This window comes from Patiria miniata, unplaced genomic scaffold, assembly GCF_015706575.1.
Source record: "Patiria miniata isolate m_02_andy unplaced genomic scaffold, ASM1570657v1 HiC_scaffold_10, whole genome shotgun sequence".
NCBI classification, from domain to species: domain Eukaryota; kingdom Metazoa; phylum Echinodermata; class Asteroidea; order Valvatida; family Asterinidae; genus Patiria; species Patiria miniata.
The window spans coordinates 20,053,531-20,072,992 of record NW_024037048.1 but is presented as its reverse complement, the minus strand read 5'-3'; the positions used below and the strand labels follow the sequence as shown (position 1 = coordinate 20,072,992).

General features: G+C 40.0%; 1 protein-coding gene and 1 long non-coding RNA gene across 2 annotated transcripts; both read right to left on the bottom strand.

The window, feature by feature from the left end:
• Positions 1-6,456: 6,456 nt before the first annotated feature.
• On the bottom strand, positions 6,457-17,006 carry LOC119734528 (intraflagellar transport protein 56-like). The gene is made up of 4 exons (XM_038208066.1): positions 16,994-17,006; positions 16,093-16,225; positions 15,205-15,256; positions 6,457-6,805 (listed from the first exon to the last, which is right to left on the bottom strand). Exons 1-4 carry the CDS (start codon positions 17,004-17,006, stop codon positions 6,743-6,745), a joined length of 261 nt encoding a protein of 86 aa, XP_038063994.1. The 3' UTR covers positions 6,457-6,742.
• Positions 9,551-11,275, bottom strand: LOC119739643. Its single transcript, XR_005272606.1, has 3 exons — positions 11,263-11,275; positions 10,809-10,892; positions 9,551-9,590 (listed from the first exon to the last, which is right to left on the bottom strand). It is a non-coding gene; the product is annotated as an uncharacterized LOC119739643 (long non-coding RNA).
• Positions 17,007-19,462: the final 2,456 nt, after the last annotated feature.

The following is a 19,462-nucleotide window of genomic DNA, read 5'->3' as shown; positions in this document are numbered from 1 at the left end:
AGCGCGGCTACGTAGTAAATAATTTTATACATGTGTACTTTACATGTATTGTCTCTTACATCAAAAATGTTACATAGTGACTTGAAACAATGAGAATCCAATGATTAGAAATTAATGTGTGGTCGACTAATTTGAGTGTTTATGTTTCATTTTAGTATTTTGTTGACTACTTCTTTTTCATGTTTTTATTTTATTTATTTTTTCATTTGATGTGACCCTAATATGAAAATGAAAATTAAGCAAAGGAATTGTCCAGATTTTGTTTTCATGTTGTACATGGATTGGCTCGTCGCAATTTGACGCTGGTTTTGGAGGACTGTGTAATCGCTAACACTGGTTCTCGACTTCCTAGTCAGTTCATTGGTCAACTGCACCCTGTTGGATTTGAATGGGTTTTGGAAGCACATGTAAAAATGCGAAGGTTTCAGAGAGAACCATCTGGAAACATTTTCATGTTGTTATTTTAATTATTGATTTTAATTTGTTGTATATTATTGGGTTTCTTCACTTGAAAATTGATTAAATTTTGTGAATCAATTCAAAGGAGAGAAATCCCTTTATGTTCTGAATTTCAAATCGTATTTAAGAATGGAAATAAATTCCTTTGTAAATGGTGATCGTGGATGTAGCAAACCGAGTCATTAAGCCGCGCCCACTGCCACGTGAGCATCAGCAACGCGTGACCCACTCAACCAATGCTGCAATGCGTGTTCAAGACGCGCGCGTCGTACGCAAATGCACGCGTGTCAGACCACATTAAATCACGGCTGTGATTGGTCAGAATATCATGGGGCGGGGTTTAAGTGGATCAGTTTATTATTTTTGCTGGGTGGGATCGTTGCCTTCCAGTGAAATTGAAATAACCTACATGTATTTCCATTTATGAACGAAGGTCATAACCTCAGTTTGTTTATTTTAACACCAAATTCAAACTTGTGGAAAGTCCCAAGTTTCACTATTCCCGTTTTTACCCAAAATTATAAACAAAAGCAAATGCTAGGGGTTAAACTGATTCTTTTTTACTTAAACAAGGCCAATAAAATGAAATATCTGCAAACGAAAATAATGAACTTTCGGTGAGACGACCAGCGTAAATCAACACAAAAATACTTAATTTTTACACTTAATTCTAAGATTAGAATTTATTTTACCGATTTATGTCAAAAACGGAGAAAAATCTGCCAAATTTAACTAAACTTAATTTTCTTTCAAGAGAGGGCGCGCTACACAAATAGTGGTCACCATCGTAAAGAATGTTCTGTCTGTAAACTGAAAGCATGAATGCAACTTTCATAGTTCAAAAACAACACACTCGTTTTCCAGACGATAACTCAAGAAATGCGTGTTGCATTGAATCGATATTTCGTATTGTGATTAAAGGTAACATATATCACAAATCTGTTGAATTTGGAGTGGGATCGTCCGACAATAAAAACAATATAACCAAAATAATGTACTGGGGAAACATGGAGAAAATCCCGCCAATTTATGTCATTTTCATTTTTCTTTCACAAGAGGGCGCGCTATTGGTCACCACTGTACTGTGTACGTAAGTACAAAAGTATTGTCAACACGAAAAACCATGCCTCAACTTCATGACACAAAAACGCTCTCGGTTTGATGATTCCTCACTAAATTCAACAGATTTGTTCAATCATCTGTATGTTTAATCAATTTATTAAATGTCGATTTCATGCAAATATGTATTTCTTGAGTTATCTTCTGGAAACCGAGTTGTTTTTGTGTCATGAAAGTTGACTAAAATCTCCAGTTATTTGTAGCTAGCTAGTTCTTTAACACACTACATTTCCGGAGTATATTAATTATATTTTTGACGGTTTCTCTCCAAATTCGCAAGTGATGTGTTGTGTATGATAACTTATCAGGAGATTTGATTTCAGTCCAATACAACAAGCATTTCTTGAAAAGTCGTCTCAACAACGAGTGTGTTGTTTTTGTTCCATAAACATATTGACTCAAATTCGCCTTGTATTTTGCGCGCTTACATGCCACATTGTCTTGTGTATATTTTTATTATTGGTCAACAATTGATATCCAAATTCAAGAGATTTGATACATATATCAGGTTGAATCGTTATGCAATATTTCAAATTAATGCACCAAGTACTTCTTGAGTTATCTTCTCGAAACCGATTGCATTGCTTTTTGTCATGAAAGTTGACTCTAGATCGCCAGTATCTTGAGCGCTTTAACACACTACATTTCCGGAGAATATTAATTATATATTTTTTTGATTTTGAAAAAAATACTTGATTTTGGACAATGAGTCATCTTTAATGCCAAAACCCAGTTACTAGTCCTTATCATTTGTTTGTAAAACTGTACGCATGCAGTACTGACATGCGTGAAATGTTTTGGTTAAATATGATTGTTTTATTTTGTGTAACAAAATGCTCTGCAACTAGTTCGAGAATACCATAGTCAGTGATAACTCTGTGTTAAGTTAAATTCATATAGACTGTTACTTTGGAGTTGAAAGAAATAAAATTTTAACTGCTTTTCAGGAAACACTGTGTTATTTCCAAACTTGTCTCTCCCATAGTTTTGAATTTCTTGATCCAATCATGGAGGAATAAACAATATAAAAAAAGAATATTTTATATTTTTTATTCTATTTGATTCTGAAAACAACACTTCAATTTTTCTAACATAAGTTCAGTCAATTTATGTCTCGGGAATGTAAAAAAAAGGGAAGAAAATTAAGTAGCAATAAAATAATGTGGGACTCGAACCTGAGTCGCCTGATTGGGAGTCCTACGCCAGTCCACAAGACCATTAACGCGCTCAAATGCTCAACCAGTTCTACTTAATTAACTGTAAGATAGGCTTATCGTGGCTTTTCACGTTGACGCCCATGCACACTTAGACGTACAACACAGTCTGACGATGTAAAACATTCGTTTGATTTTGGGTGTAGCTGTTCTAATTGATCTAAATTTAATTAGAAAAGGGAAAGGGTGTCAACTGAAGTAAAATCCTGAAATTCAATGAAATAAAACTCGTACAATCCTCGGTTTCAGTACGAAACACACGTGTTCAACGGATGCAGAGAAGCCTATTTCTTTTGTTAAATTCCTTTGTTGAATCTGGAGTTAACAATAAAATGTTTCCATTGAGGCGAAAGGATTAAACGCCGCGATCTTTTTTCACGCTTGAGTGCCTCTGAATGGGGAATATTGAAGCGGAAAATCACGAATTACAGCACTTAGGCATCATTTTATCCCACATAATGATACTTTTTGGAGAGGAAATTGCATACTGAATACAACTGTATTTTCAAAATTCAAAAATTCGCCGTATTAAAAAAGTCAAGGTAATTTTTTTAGGAAAAATTTCACCAAAACTTTCCTCATCCTAACGTAGGCGGCGCTATATATATTTAATTCTCGCACGTGCACCGTATCCAGAGTTGGCCAGCGCATTAGCGTGTGTGTATGGCATCGCAAGGGGATGGGGGCGGGGCTGGCTGCCTGTTTTGTATACATGTACAGTTTATAGCCCTTTTATTTAAAAAACATTTCTCCACTTACGACTTTCAATAAATATATTTCGCTTGTTCCCCCCCCCCCCCATCTCACACGACAAAAAAAATCCCGCCTCCCTCTTGCTCATGTGTATACCGGGGCCCTTTTATTAATATCCTTATACGCGTCTCTTTTGTTCCATTAAAGTTGACTTTTATTCGGATTGCATTTTTTTCACTGACCTTAATTATCTATTGTTTTAGTTGTAGACCTATTCAACTTTTATTCGTGAGATAAATTGAAATTGTGATGCTAAAATAAGATTGGGTAAACGGGTGATACACCGATCGGGCGGCGGCTATCGCGCTAACAATGCGCGCACTGAGAATGAAATATATATAGCGCCGCCTACGATAGGATTAGGAAAGTTTTGGTGAAATTTTTCCAAAAAAATTTCGTCGACTTTTTAAATACGGCGAATTTTTGCATTTTAAAACTATAGATGTATTCAGTATGCAATTTCCTCTTCAAAAAGTATCATTATGTGGGATAAAGTGCTGCCTAAGTGCTGTAAATCGTGATTTTCCGCTTCAATATTCCCCATTCAGATGCACTCAAGCGTGAAAAAAGATCGCGGCGTTTAATCCTTTTCCCTCAATGGAAACATTTTATTGTTAACGCCAGATTCAACAAAGGAATTTAACAAAAGAAATAGGCTTCTCTGCATCCGTTGAACACGTGTGTTTCGTATTGAAACCAAGGATTGTAAGAGTTTTATTTCATTGAAGTCTACAATTTTAGTTCAGTTGACACCCCTCACCCTTTTTCAATTAAATTTAGATCAATTAGAACAGCTACACCAAAATCTAACGAATGTTTTACATCTTCAGACTGTGTTTTACGTCTATAAGCATGCATGGGCGTCAACGTGAAAAGCCACGATAAGCCTATCTTACGGTATGATATAGCAGAACTGACGCTTTGTTTAAGTGCGACTATGGTCTGCTGGACCGGCGTAGGACTCCCAATCTGGCGACTTAGGTTCGAGTCCCACCATAGTATTGTTGTTTTATTGTCTTCACTTTTTTTCTTTCCCAAAAATGAATTCACTGAGCTTACTTTTAAACAAATTGAAATTATATTATTCTTTTTTTTTACCTTCCCAACTTTTTATAGCCCCATGCCCAAACATAAATTTACTAAACTTATCTTTTAAATAAATTGAATTAAGTTTTGTTTTCAGAATCACAAACAAACTACCAAGAAAACAAACAAATCAATAACAAACAGGTATTTTTTTCACTTTTATTTATTGTGATGATTTAATATCTCTTTATTCAAAGAACTATGCACAGCATTTCAACAATCTTTTAAGTAACATTTACTTTTAAAATTCACCTACACAATATTTACACTGCAAGATAAGATTTGTCGGACTTGAAGGGAATGTACAACATTTGCTTTTGCTGCAATTTTCAGAAATAAATGGATTTGGAGGATTAGTATGTTATAGCAAATACTGTTAAAAAGACTTTTTTCGCATTTGGGCTTGTAGATGCTGGAAAAGCCAAGAAAACCAGACATGTATTTGCAGTCTGGTGACCCCACTTATAAGATAAAACGGAGCAATTAATAGACTTTGGGGAATTGTAAGGTCAGAGAATCAGTCTAGCAGACTTGTACCTCTTCACAGGTGTGTAATCAATTGCAAAGAAAATGCGGAATAACTAATTATAAAAAAATTGGGAGCAATTTTTGAAAAATAGCCAGTTTTCTCCAATGCTGGTCGGCCGACCAGCGTTGGAAAAGTACAATTTTTCTTAAAAATGTCAGCACATCATGAGCCACGATTTCACAGGATGCTTTAGACTGTCATTCCCCAACAATCCAGTAAGGTATTTCGCGATATTTTGATCGTCTCGTTTTGTGATGTTTGCAAATGTTGTATCTTCCCTTTAAAGAAAGGCAGTAAACATTTATTGTTTTTACAGATGAAATAAAGAAATGAAGTCAGAATATCACACAATATTGGAAAAGAATGTTGCAACCTGACGCCACTTCAGCGGTTGTGTGCAAAGTCTATGGAGTGTCAAGAAAATTTTCTCTGAAGTATTTCTCAGTCCCAGATTCATGTCTTATCATCATTTTTGCAATGAATGACTTCATTGAGATGATATGAAGAAAAAGCAGCATCAGGTTGCAACATTCTTTCCCAATATTGTACATGAAAAAAATATAGTATTGACAATGTGATAGATAGACGGAGAGGCTCTGCTGGCAGAAATTGTGTGCTAAGCAGCGCTATGAAATTGGGCTCAGTTCAAATCACTTATTTTCCATTTGTTTCCTGCCTTCTGGACCTTACACCCTAATTACCTGACAAACGTGATCTGAAAATTTGTACATGTATATTTATATCAATATAAACCATTAATTAGTATAATTACATTACGTACAGATGACTACCCCCCTCCTTGAATAACCATTCCTGGCCCATTCTCATGCCGTTGGCTTGTCTCTAAACAGGCCCCAGAAACTCCAAGAAAACAAACTTGCAGAGTTGTCCTACATGTAAGCAACATTTGTGACGTGAACATTCATAATTATGATGAACATTTCAATGCTGCCTGACTGACTGTCTGACTGAGTCACTGAGTATTAACTGATCGAGTCAGTCACTATTATCACTGACTGACCGAGTCACTGACCGAATCACTGACTGCGCGATGAGACACTGACCAAGTCACCAAGTCACTGCATGACCGAGTCACTGAGTCACTCACTGAATCACTGACCGAGTCACTGCGAGTTGATGACAGCCACTGAGTCGCTCAATGAATCACTGAGTGATTCACTAACCAAGTCGCTGACCGAAGTCTCACTGACGAGTCACTGACGAGTCACTGACTGAGTCACTGACTGAATCTGACTAAATCACTGAGTCGCTGATCGAGTCACTGAGTTGTTGACTGAGTCACTGACTGAGGCACAGAGTCCAGCTTAACTAGGCAAGCCTACTTTGTTTATGCCATGAGAGACTAGCCTCTCTCCAGAACTGTTGTTTTCTCCTGCATAACCATCTTGCCAAAGCTAAATAGAGAAATATTTCAAGGCAAATTTCCCATGTGTCAAGAATAATTAAATCACTCTTAATCCACAGTATCGTTCCATATTTTATTTTTGGAAAATCCCTTTGCAAGCAGGGTTTTTTGGAATGTACAAATTTAAACAATCTCAAGACTAGGATAGGGACCACCTCAGAAAACTGGTGCCCTGTTGTCCTTGGCCCACTTCTTCATGACACGGATGATGTATTCAACCTGCGGGGTTACCGGTGTTGTGCAAGATTTGGAGGATGTCTCGCAGTGTTTCTCTGTAGAGGAAAAAAATGGCAAAAATCTAGTGGCTTGAACTTTACTGGGTTTTGTGCACATACAAATGAAAGCTATTAACAAGATGGACTTTGCGTCGGGGTGATGTAAATCAATATTAGGATTTGCCCTTCACCGATGTATAAACACTGTATACTCAGTGTGTTACCTCCCGAGTGAAAGTTGGAAAAATAATCACTTGGGTGGGATTCGAACCCACGACTCGACCATGGAGCTTACGGGGTTGGTTGGCTGGCCAGGCAACCAATTCTGTAAGCTTGATGGTCCAGTGGTTAAGACGTCTGCACTAACAAGCAGGAGGTCATGGGTTCGAGTCCCAACCGAGTGATTTTTTTCCAAAGGAAAAATCCATAAAGATCAATGAAGTTGAACTAGAGGGCTAATTAGAAGTTGAAAAGTATTCATGAAGATTTGTAATAAAAAGCCGTATCCTCTCTGAGTGATCCCCGTTTGATATTTCCCAGGTCTGCATCGTGACTTTGGGCGTGATCCCTGGCTGCATGGCATATGCGGGTTGAGGGCTTCTGACTAGCGCCCCTTTGACAGAGACATTGCAATTAGGGAACCGCCAACATTGGGCTGGATAGCTCAGTTGGTAGAGCACCGGAGTGATATGTCAGTGCACACTGTTTGATAGATGTAGTGTGGTCACCTGACCATAAGTTGATCTGATTGGTCAGTGTGCACTGCTGATTGACAGAGATGACACCCACCTTGGTTCATGACCATGCAAGCTATGATCTGCTGGAATACGCCCACGCACGCCCCTTGCTTGCCTTCCCAGTATGCAGGATGGGGGTCCAATTTTTCCAGGACACCGAAAGCCTTGGTCGCATAGTAGAACTGGCCATCTACCGATAGAAAAGATGAGATTTGAGGATCGAGAGACCGTGACAATTATATTTTGAGGTCGAGCAAAAAACATCAGAAGTTCGAACGAAAAGCCTGAAGTTTTCGATCATATCGCCACCGTGTTGACAAAGTGATGAATTTGTCCCAAATCAATTTTTTAAAGCAGTTGGTATTTTTGGCTATTCTAATATTTTATGATGCCCTCTACATGCTTACCAAAGTTTGCGACAAAAAAGTGCATCCTTCATTATTCAAGCTAATGACACAAAGTCGTAAATGTGCAACAAATCTTTTTTTTTTCTTTTTTGACGGGGGTTCGTATTCTCGTTGATTTTACACGTGGAAACAATGTTGCAATCAGACGCCACTTTTGTCTTCACACATCATCTCAATAAAGATGAGTCATTGCAAAATTGTTTCACAAACATGAATCTGGGACTGAGAAACACTTCCAATTTTGTTCAGAAATACTTGGAAAGTTTTCTTGACTCGCCATAGACTTTGTACACAACGGCTGAAGTGGCGTCTGGATATGTGCATTCTTTTTTACAAGTGTGTTATATTTAGATTGACATTTTCTCTACGATTTGGGTTTTGACGAAGTGACAAATGTGTTTTGTGAAATCGGCTGCAGGTTTAGATTGAGTGACTCAGCATACTAATTTGGGGCTAATGCCAAAATCTTGACCAAACATACAAAATTAGGGGATGATGTTTTACCTTGTAGCCGTCGTTGGCAATGAGCTACAGCAGGCTGAACGATTCGCCAGACGTCTCCATCTTAAGGTACAACTCCCAGGCTAGTCTGGCCTTACGATTCATGATGTCTGAACAACGAAAACAACACAAAGAAAGGTTATAAATACATAGGATACTGCTGTCAGAAAACACATTGGGGTCTACAAAAGATGGTTCGGTTCAGTGGATGCCCCTTTTAGCAATTTTCGGCCAGCAATGCTCAGTGTAACTGTGTACAATATTTGGGAGCCAAGAGGGATGTTCAATGTTGCAAATTTCTGTCGTACAATCTGCTTGAAATGTGATAGAACAAATCCAAAATGGCAAATGTATGACTAAGATGTGAAGTTTACACGTTGAAACAAAAAAACTTCTAACTCTGTTTACTGATTTTTCAAAACATATCAACAAAACCCAAATTATATAAAAGGGACCTCCGTTCACGCGATCTTCCTTTGAGACAACCACACATACATGTTGCACAAATAATTAACGTTGTTTTCAAACCTACTTAATTTACAAAACCTTAGAAGCACCTCTTAATTGATTACACTTGGGGAACACGTAGAACATTTTTACTTTATCAACGACTGCCTGCTATTTACTATGTCAACCATTGTTGATTTTTCATGTCAATCACGCCGGTCTGCAGATCAGACATAATGGGTAGGCAAAAGCCACTGTCAATGGCTAAACGTTTAAAACGGTTCTTAAAATATTTGCTTAACGTTTACAAAATGAAACGCAAAATCACATCCTTAATATACGATCAGGGCGATGATTGCATGCTGGTTATGTCATTGTTAGAGACCCTTCGGTCTACCTCACACATGGGCAACATGTGCATCTCCCTAATGCCACTCTGGATTTTCCAGCAGTACATGAAATGCATGCACGCGACGTGTCGTGACTTTAGTTGGACATTTGGTTGTGCAGTCACAATTGTGAGTGGTCAATACATTATGAGTTGGGGCTTAACAGGTGGATTCATTCCCATCATTAGCAACTTGGAAGTTGGAAGAGGAAACGTCATTCACAATTGACGGTAATACTCACAGCATCTTGCCAACCAGAGACACGTGTAGTCATTCTTGATCTTCTCACTCTGAATGAGCACAAAAATCTGGAAAACAAGAGAAACGAAACCCACTCCAATTAAATCATGGTAAAACCAAGTGTTCCCACCAAAACAGTGGTCTAGGAGGCACAGAAAGATCCCCATCCGGGTTTTAGACTTGTTTTTTTTATGCCTATTCGCCCTGAACAAGGCTAAAAGCCACTCCAGATATACGGGGCTACAAGTCGGAGCACAGCAGCTAAATCAACCACACCATCTCTGCCCTCATAGGCACCCACTTATAAGCCATCAGTGTGGGGGTTTGGTCAGTATCAAATGAGGGCAATAATGCTCATTGTGATTTTTGGCAAGGTATGCACCCCTCTAGTCAGAAAATATGTGACAGCATTGCAGCGGTGGCAGCTTTTTTGGGTGCTATCCCTTGTTTTCTTTTTTTTGAAATGGCAGCCAGAACATGCTTGTTACAACATACAATTGATCCGGTTCAAGCATATTGACGGCAATTTTGAAAACACAAATCAAAAGTGATAACACTGCCACCACTCACACTGCAAAGCTATCACACATTCTCCAACTCTAGATGTGCCTTTCAAAAAATCGCTATGAGCATTGCTCTTTTCAATCGTCTGGTACCGGTGGCCCATTTTTTGGACCAAAGCTGATAGCCTATTACTCCTGGGTGGGGAGAAGCAATGAGTGACAAAGTGCCTTGCCCAAGGGCACACACACCATGACCCCAGGCTGGACTCGAACCCACAACCTGCAGCTTTACCCGCAGACCACGAATCCAACGCCCTTAACCACGAGGCCACAGCACTCCACACTCCTCTTGAATCAGGACAGATCATAGGTTGGAGGGAAATAAGCACCAGGCAAGGAATTCCAAAGAGATGCAGCACGTGGGAAAACAAGCTATTGGAATATCTTTTTGTTCTACATCTAGGTATGGCAACAGTATATGGATGAGAACAGTCAGAAAGTCAGGCTTCTCTCTCAAACAGGGCCGACCATCGGTGGAAATTGATACAAAATTCCACTTGTCTTGAAAATGACAGCACACCAGGTGCCGTGATTTCACAGGATGCTTGAGACTATTATTCCCTAACAGTCAGGTATTTCATAATAACTTGGTAGTTTTGGTTTTTGATGTTTGCAAATGAAAGGCACCATGACTAGTTCAGGCACCATGACGAGTCGCTGCGCCATGACTGGCCAACTATTGAGGGCGCAACAACGAAAATTGGGTCCGAGAGTCCAACCTACCTCCTCTGCTTCCTTGTAGTTGCCTGCTGTGGCTTTGGCCTGCGCATAGTTGTAGTTGAACCTATCGTCGTTGTAGAAGTAACTCTAGAAACGTAAACACACAAAAATGTCATCTTAGTTTTTCTGATAATTTTCCCACCTGCACTACTTTTTCCCCCAAAAAGGACAAATACAGCTAAACCATGCCACAGAAACAACTATGAGCAAGTTGGGGCGAGACTAGTGGTCGATTCCTGACGTAATTTGATGCCTGAGCACTAATATCAACATGCAAACGCCTCTAGTCAGACGATGGTCAAAATTTTTCACCAAATAAAGAGAATGGTCAAGAATAATTCCAAAAAAAAATTGGTCCTGAATATTAGAGGGTGATTGGCAATAAATAATTTCAGGTTTTTGGAGAAAAGTTCAAAAACGAATAGTGTCTAACATTAAATGCATTAGATAAAATGACCTGAGAGCAAATAGGCAGTCCTATGCCCCCTGTCTGTCTGGCCTCAACTCCATTTTCAAAGCTGTTAATGAAATAAAATGAATCAATAAACATTACTGCAAGTTTCCTAAAAAAATACAGCGGTGCTATTGAAACCCCTCGGCCTGAGTTTGTTGATATAAGGTGTGAAATTACAAGTACATGTAGTAGAATAGTTAATACTGGTCAATGGAATGACCTAGACCTTGACCAATGACATTGACCTTTGACCTTTTGACCCCCAAATCAATCCAAACTTGACTTTCCTGAAGGGCAACCCCTGAAGTTACAAACCCGAATCACATTTCTAACTCAAATTATAATCAAGAAACAATCTACCTTCAACTCACCACTGATATACTCACCCAAAAATAAGAAAATAATTTTCTGACATACTTCTAGTTGGGTAAAGTAGAGATATATTTATTTATTAAGTAAGAATTTGCTAACTTTAAATAACGTTTTTAGTGTTAACCTGGAATTTTCCAAGATTTACGCAAGTGCGCTGTGTTAGGGAACACTCAGCTGATTTTTGGCCCAATTTCCGGACGCCACCGTTTTTAAGTTTTGTTCAGAATTGTATGACAGTGAAATTGTTTACAGAATTTAAATGGCAAACACTACTGAAAAAGTACCAGTAATAACTGAATGAATTCGAAGTTTATCAACAAAGAAGTTTGGCAACCGTGCATGAGGAAAGTCAGGAGAAACGTCGCAGTGCGCCACGTTAGGGAACACCACTATATGTGTGCATTGATACTGGGTTCTTAATTGGGGTAGGTGCGATGAACTAAAAACAATAGGCCCTGGCCCTGCTGACTATATGACTATACAATCATGGAGCTATAAAAAGAGGTCTTATACCCAACAATGTTTGCAAAGCATTCAAAAATACTCTGGAAAGACTCCCATACCTCAGACACCACTGACCAACAAAGACTATGAAATGTCCTTTGACATGTTTTCTCAGTAGCTGGAGTTACCCAGCCCTGAGTTTTATCATTGGGTTAGCTGGAGTTAGCCAGCCCTGAGTTTTATCATTGGGTTGTCATCGAGGGCTGGAGCGTATTTTTCTCGTAACTTGTAGTATATTCAAAAAATTTTGGAAAATGTTCAATTTTGTCCCCGTTACACACTAATTGCAACTGCAACTCACCCCAAACTTGCCTGGAATAACCATTACACAGGTCCTTGAAGTAAAAAACGATCCACGATGAAGATTCAGCCTACAATTGCAGTGAAAACAGGAGGAATAACCGCTAACTTGACAACCTTGCTGGATTGGCCAGGACCGCAATTGGTTTGTGCACAAAAAAAATTGTGTACAATGAATGGCGGTCGATTAACAGGCACAGAGAGCGATCGCTGTCAACTACTCGGTTTTGCCGGCTGCGCTGGCTGTTGGCGCCTGACGTCACGCGGAAGCGTATGACCCGATGACTGTTTCATGCACTATTGGTTGCGGTTCCAGTACCAAAGCTGTGATGCGAGTGGTAAACCTTATATTAGTGCATGAAACAGTTATCGGGTGTTACGGGCTGGGTAACTCCAGCTATTTTCTCAGTAGGCATGCCATGGTAGCAACTTTTCCCTGCTATAAATCTGACATTTTTGGACACATAAATTATCCCTTTTAATGGTGATATAGGTCACTGCAGGGAAAATTATTGATGTCCAGATATATGGGAATCTTTCCAGTACGCCGAAAAGAAGTTGAATTTTGAGAAATAAATAGTCCAGACTTTCCTGACGTACAGGCCTATATAGCCTACCGCTGCATTATCTGCTGCATTAAAAGTTGATCGATAACCAAACAACAGGTGGCGCTCTTTACAATTAACGGTGTCAGGTACAATCTCATACAAGTGATGTTGAGCGGTACGCGTTGCCATGGTGATACGTCATCAGTGTGCTCTGCATCCTGTATGTGCTCCACAGTTGACATCCTTGGTAGAACCTTCAAACTCTGTCAACTTCAAGAAACAAAGGAAAACAAGTTACTTTAACATCTTTACCTTCTAATTCATAAGGTTAATTGTTTTCATCTGCTATTTTTGGAAAGGTCATTGTTTGAAGAATTTGGTGGACAATAATTACTGTGAAATTTGAGAATAATTTCCCAAAAAATTGACAAATTTACAAAAGATAAAAATGGGGAGGGGACACAACCATGCATATGCAAACTTTTTCACCAAATAAAGAGAATGGTCAAGAATAATTCTAAAACAATTTGGTGATGAGTAACAGAGGGTAATCATGGCAATGGCAAGATTACCAAATGCGAAGTTCACTAATTTTCCTCTGTTTTGCCTAACAAGCCCCCAGATAGCAATTTCATGTCATCAAAGTCAATTTGAACAGTGAGAAAATACAAGCATTTTCTTAGAAAACACTTAGAATCTTTCAGTCCACTCTCATAGGGTTTGTACACAGAGTGTTGAGTGAACTTCGTATATGGAAATCTTTCCATGGCAATAACTAGACCTTGACCAATAACGTTGACCTTTGACATTTTTTCGATAGATGATTTTCAGTTCGCTCGGAGCGCGCCGCGCACTTGTACGCATGCACATAACTATCATTTCACTTGTACCGTACCCCCCCGCGGCACGCTCCGAGCGAACCGAAAATCATAATGACAGTGACAGGATGATGTTGTCCAGCTCGCACTATAAGCTTGGACCTTACTATCGCCAGACCATGTCCAAATGTTAAAAAAGGCGTTAAGTTGGGTCCAAGTTACTCGGACTAGTCCGAATGTTAAAAAGGTGATAAGTTTGGTCCAAGTTACTCGGACTAATTCATTGGTAAATTTAAATTTCCCTGCTAAATCCAATATTTTTGGACATTTTAAACCGGAATTGAGAGAAATGAAGGGAGAAATGAGGGCACAATTGCAGAATACCCCGCCACTCGATCTATCCACGGTCCACCTCGTAGCCGGCTACGAGGTCACGGTTGATTGACCTCAATAAACCTCCTCAGCGCTACTTGCATGTACTATGCGTCATGGTCCACTGCACTCCCATCCGTATCCGCGTAGCCGGCAACAGGGTAGTTGGTTTGGACTTAAAAAAAATTCAGCAACTTATCCCATTCCTTTTGTGTTGCTTCGTTCTCAAATAATGGACCCCCACTCAGTATCCGCGTAGCTGGCAGGCCAGAGTACTTGAACTGTTTCTTTTCCACTAATTCCAGTGATTCCAACCTCGTCGTAGCCAGAGAATTTAATAGGGATGTATTTCCGAGTGGCGGGGTACTGCAATTACTCCTAAGAGTAATGTCCAGACTAGCTCCTAAGAGTAATGTCCAGACTAGATATGGGAATCTTTCCAGTACGCCGAAAGGAAGTTGAAATTTTGAAAAGTAATTAGTCCAGACTTACCTGATAATGTACAGGCCTAGCCTACCGCCACATCCATTCATATCTGCCATGTCTGCAGTGTCAATGTCTGTAACGTTCAAAGATCTTTGGTTGATATCGCGCGGGATAACCAAACAACAGGTGGCGCTCTTCACAATTAACGGTGTCATATACAATCTCGTTTACGTAGTGTTGAGCTGTACGCACTGACAAGTACTAAATACAGGAAAGAAAGTTACAAAATAAAGTTAACCCTGGGACGAAGTTGCGAAAAAGTTTCGATGTCCGAATTTTCCCATCATGCATTGAGAAATCCCAATTCCTTTCTCGATAGGATTTGGGATTTTGGATCTGAAGTCCGTTATCCGTTTTTCTTTTTGCTTAGGAAATGGGAATTGGTTTCGTTATCCGTTTTTCTTTTTGCTTAGGAATTGGGGAAGTAGGTTTCGTTATCGGTTTTTCTGTTTGCTTAGGAATTGGGAAATGGTTTCGTTAGGAAGGAATTAATGCGACCGGGAATTAAATTTACGGGTTATGAGATTGTCACTGATGTATTCCACCTGTGGGTTACCGGTGTTGCGCAAGATTTGGAGGATGTCTCGCAGTGTTTCTCTGTAGAGGGAAAAAAATGACAAAAATCTAGTGGCTTGAACTTCACTGGGTTTTGTGCACATGAAGATGAAAGCTATTAACAAGATGGACTTTGGGTCGGGGTGATGTAAATCAATGTTAGGTTTTGCCCTTCACCGATGTATAAACACTGTATACTCGGTGTGTTACCTCCTGAGTGAAAGTTGGGAAAATAATCACTTGGGTGGGATTCGAACCCAAGACTCGACCATCGAGCTTACGGGGTTGGTTGGCTGGCCAGGCAACCAATTCTGTAAGCTTGATGGTCCAGTGGTTAAGACGTCTGCACTAACAAGCAGGAGGTCATGGGTTCGAGTCCCAACAGAGTGATTTTTCCAACTTTAACTCGGGAGGTAACGCACTGAGTATACAGTGTTTATACGTCAGTGAAGGGCAAAACCTAATAGTGAAAATGAAAGCTGTTTATAGAATATTGGGGGAAAAAGGAAAAATCCATAAAGATCAATGAATTTGAACTAGAGGGCTAAGAACGTGAAAAGTATTCATGAAAATTTGTAATAAAAAGCCGTATCCTCTCTGAGTGATCCCCGTTTGATATTTGCCAGGTCTGCATCGTGACTTTGGGCGTGATCCCTGGCTGCATGGCATACGCGGGTTGAGGGCTTCTGACTAGCGCCCCTTTGACAGAGACATTGACAATTAGGGAACCGCCAACATTGGGCTGGATAGCTCAGTTGGTAGAGCACCGGAGTGATATGTCAGTGCGCACTGTTTGATAGATGTACTGTGGTCACCTGACCAAAGGTTGAGATCTGATTGGTCAGTGTGCACTGCTGATTGACAGAGATGACACCCACCTTGGTTCATGGCCAGCTATGATCTGCTGGAATACGCCCACGCACGCCCCTCGCTTGCCTTCCCAGTATTCAGGATTGGGGTCCAATCTTTCCAGGACACCGAAAGCCTTGGTCGCATAGTAGAACTGGCCATCTACCGATAGAAAAGATGAGATTTGAGGATCGAGAGACCGTGACAATTATATTTTGAAGTCGAGCAAAAAAAATCAGAATTCCGAATGACAAACCTGAACTTTTCGATCATATCGCCACAGTGTTGACAAAGTGATGAATTTGTCCCAAATCAATATTTTTAAGCAGTTTGGGATTTTTGGCTATTCTAATATTTTATGATGCCCTCTACATGCTTACCAAAGTTTGTGACACAAAAGTGCATCCTTCATTATTCAAGCTAATGACATAAAGTCGTAAATGTGCAATGAATCATTTTTTTTTCTTTTTGATGGGGATTCGTATTCTCGTTGATTTTACACGTGAAAACAATGTTGCAATCAGACGCCACTTTTGTCTTCACACATCATCTCAATAAAGATGAGTCATTGCAAAAATGTTTCACAAACACGAATCTGCAGAAACATTTCCAATTTTGTTCAGAAATACTTGGAAAGTTTTCTTGACTCGCCACAGACTTTGTACACAACGGCTGAAGTGGCGTCTGGATATGTGCATTCTTTTTTACAAGTGTGTTATATTTAGATTGACATTTCCTCTACGATTTGGGTTTTGACGAAGTGACAAATGTGTTTTGTGAAATCGGCTGCAGGTTTAGATTAAGTGACTGGATACTAATTTGGGGCGAATGCCTAAATCTTTACCAAATACACAACGGACAAAAATAGGGGATGATGTTTTACCTTGTAGCCGTCGTTGGCAATGAGCTACAGCAGGCTGAACGATTCGCCAGACGTCTCCATCTTAAGGTACAACTCCCAGGCTAGTCTGGCCTTACGATTCACGATGTCTGAACAATGAAAACACACAAAGAAAGGTTATAAATACATAGGATACTGCTGTAAGAAAACACATTGGGTCCACAAAAGATGGTTCGGTTCAGTGGATGCTCGTTTCAGCAATTTTCGGCCAGCAATGCTCATCAGTGTAACTGTGTACAATATTTGGGAGCCAAGAGGGATGTTCAATGTGGCAAATTTCTGTCGTACAATCTGCTTAAAATGTGATAGAACAAATCCAACATGGCAAGTATATGATTAACATGTGATGTTTACACGTTTAAACAAAAAACTTCTAAATCCGTTTACAAATTTCTCAAATAATGTAAACAAAACCAGAATTAAGAAAAGGGACCTCCGTTCACCCGATCTTCCTTGGAGATATCCACACATAGCACAAATAATTAACGTTGTTTTCAAACCTACTTAATTTACAAAACCTTAGAAGCACCGTAGTACTTGATTACATTTGGGGAACACGTAGTTACATTTTTACTTTATCAACGACTGCCTGCTATTTACTATGTCAACCATTGTTGATTTATCATGTCAATCACGCCGGTCTGCAGATCAGACATAATGGGTAGGCAAAAGCCACTGTCAATGGCTAAACGTTTAAAACGGTTCTTAAAATATTTGCTTAATGTTTACAAAATGAAACGCAAAGTCACATCCTTAATATACGATCAGGGCGATGATTGCATGCTGGTTATGTCATTGTTAGAGACCCTTCAGTCTACCTCACACATGGGCAACATGTGCATCTCCCTAATGCCACTCTGGATTTTCCAGCAGTACATGAAATGCATGCACGCGACGTGTCGTGACTTTAGTTGGACATTTGGTTGTGCAGTCACAATTGTGAGTGGTCAATACATTATGAGTTGAGGCTTAACAGGTGGATTCATTCCCATATTAGCAACTTGGAAGTTGGAAGAGGAAACGTCATTCACAATTGACGGTAATACTCACAGCATCTTGCCAACCAGAGACACGTGTAGTCATTCTGGATCTTCTCACTCTGAATGAGCACAAAAATCTGGGAAACAAGAGAAACGAAACACTCTCCAATTAAATCATGGTAAAACCAAGTGTTCCCCACCAAAACAGTGGTCTAGGAGGCACAGAAAGATCCCCATCCGGGTTTTAGACTTGTTTTTTTATGCCTATTTGCCCTGAACAAGGCTAAAAGCCACTCCAGATATACAGGGCTACAAGTCGGAGCAAAGCAGCTAAATCAACCTCACAATCTCTGCCCTCATAGGCACCCACTTATAAGCCATCAGTGTGGGGGTTTGGTCAGTATCAAATGAGGGGAATAATGCTCATTGTGATTTTTTGCAAGGTATGCACCCCTCTAGTCGGAAAATATGTGACAGCATTGCAGCGGTGGCAGCTTTTTGGGTGCTATCCCTTGTTTTCTTTTTTTTTAAATGGTAGCCAAAACATGCCTGTTACCACATATAATTTATCCGGTTCAAGCATATTGACGGCAATTTTGAAAACACAAATCAAAAGTGATAACACTGCCACCACTCACACTGCAAAGCTATCACACATTCTCCAACTCTAGATGTGCCTTTCAAAAAATCGCTATGAGCATTGCTCTTTTCGATCGTCTGGTACCGGTGGCCCATTTTTTGGACCAAAGCTGATAGCCCATTACTCCTGGGTGGGGAGAAGCAATGAGTGACAAAGTGCCTTGCCCAAGGGCACACGCACCATGACCCCAGGCTGGACTCGAACCCACAACCTGCAGCTTTACCCGCAGACCACGAATCCAACGCCCTTAACCACGAGGCCACAGCACTCCACACTCCTCTTGAATCAGGACAGATCACAGGTTGGAGGGAAATAAGCACCAGGCAAGGAATTCCAAAGAGATGCAGCACGTGGGAAAATAAGCTATTGGAATATCTTTTTGTTCTACATCTAGGTATACGGCAACAGTATATGGATGAGAACAGACAGAAAGTCGAGCTTCTCTCTCAAACAGGGCCGACCATCGGTGGAAATCAATACAAAATTCCACTTTTCTTAGAAATGACAGCACACCAGGTGCCGTGATTTCACAGGATGCTTGAGACTTTTATTCACTAACAGTCAGGTATTTCATAATAACTTGGTAGTTTTGGTTTTTTGATGTTTGCAAATGAAAGGCACCATGACTAGTTCAGGCACCATGACGAGTTACTGCGCCATGACTGGCCAACTATTGAGGGCGCAACAAAAAAAATTGGGTCCGGGAGTCCAACCTACCTCCTCTGCTTCCTTGTAGCTGCCTGCTGTGGCTTTGGCCTGCGCATAGTTGTGGTTGAACCTATCGTTGTTGTTGAAGTAACTCTAGAAACGTAAACACACAAAAATGTCATCTTAGTTTTTCTGATAATTTTCCCACCTGCACTACTTTTTTTCCCCAA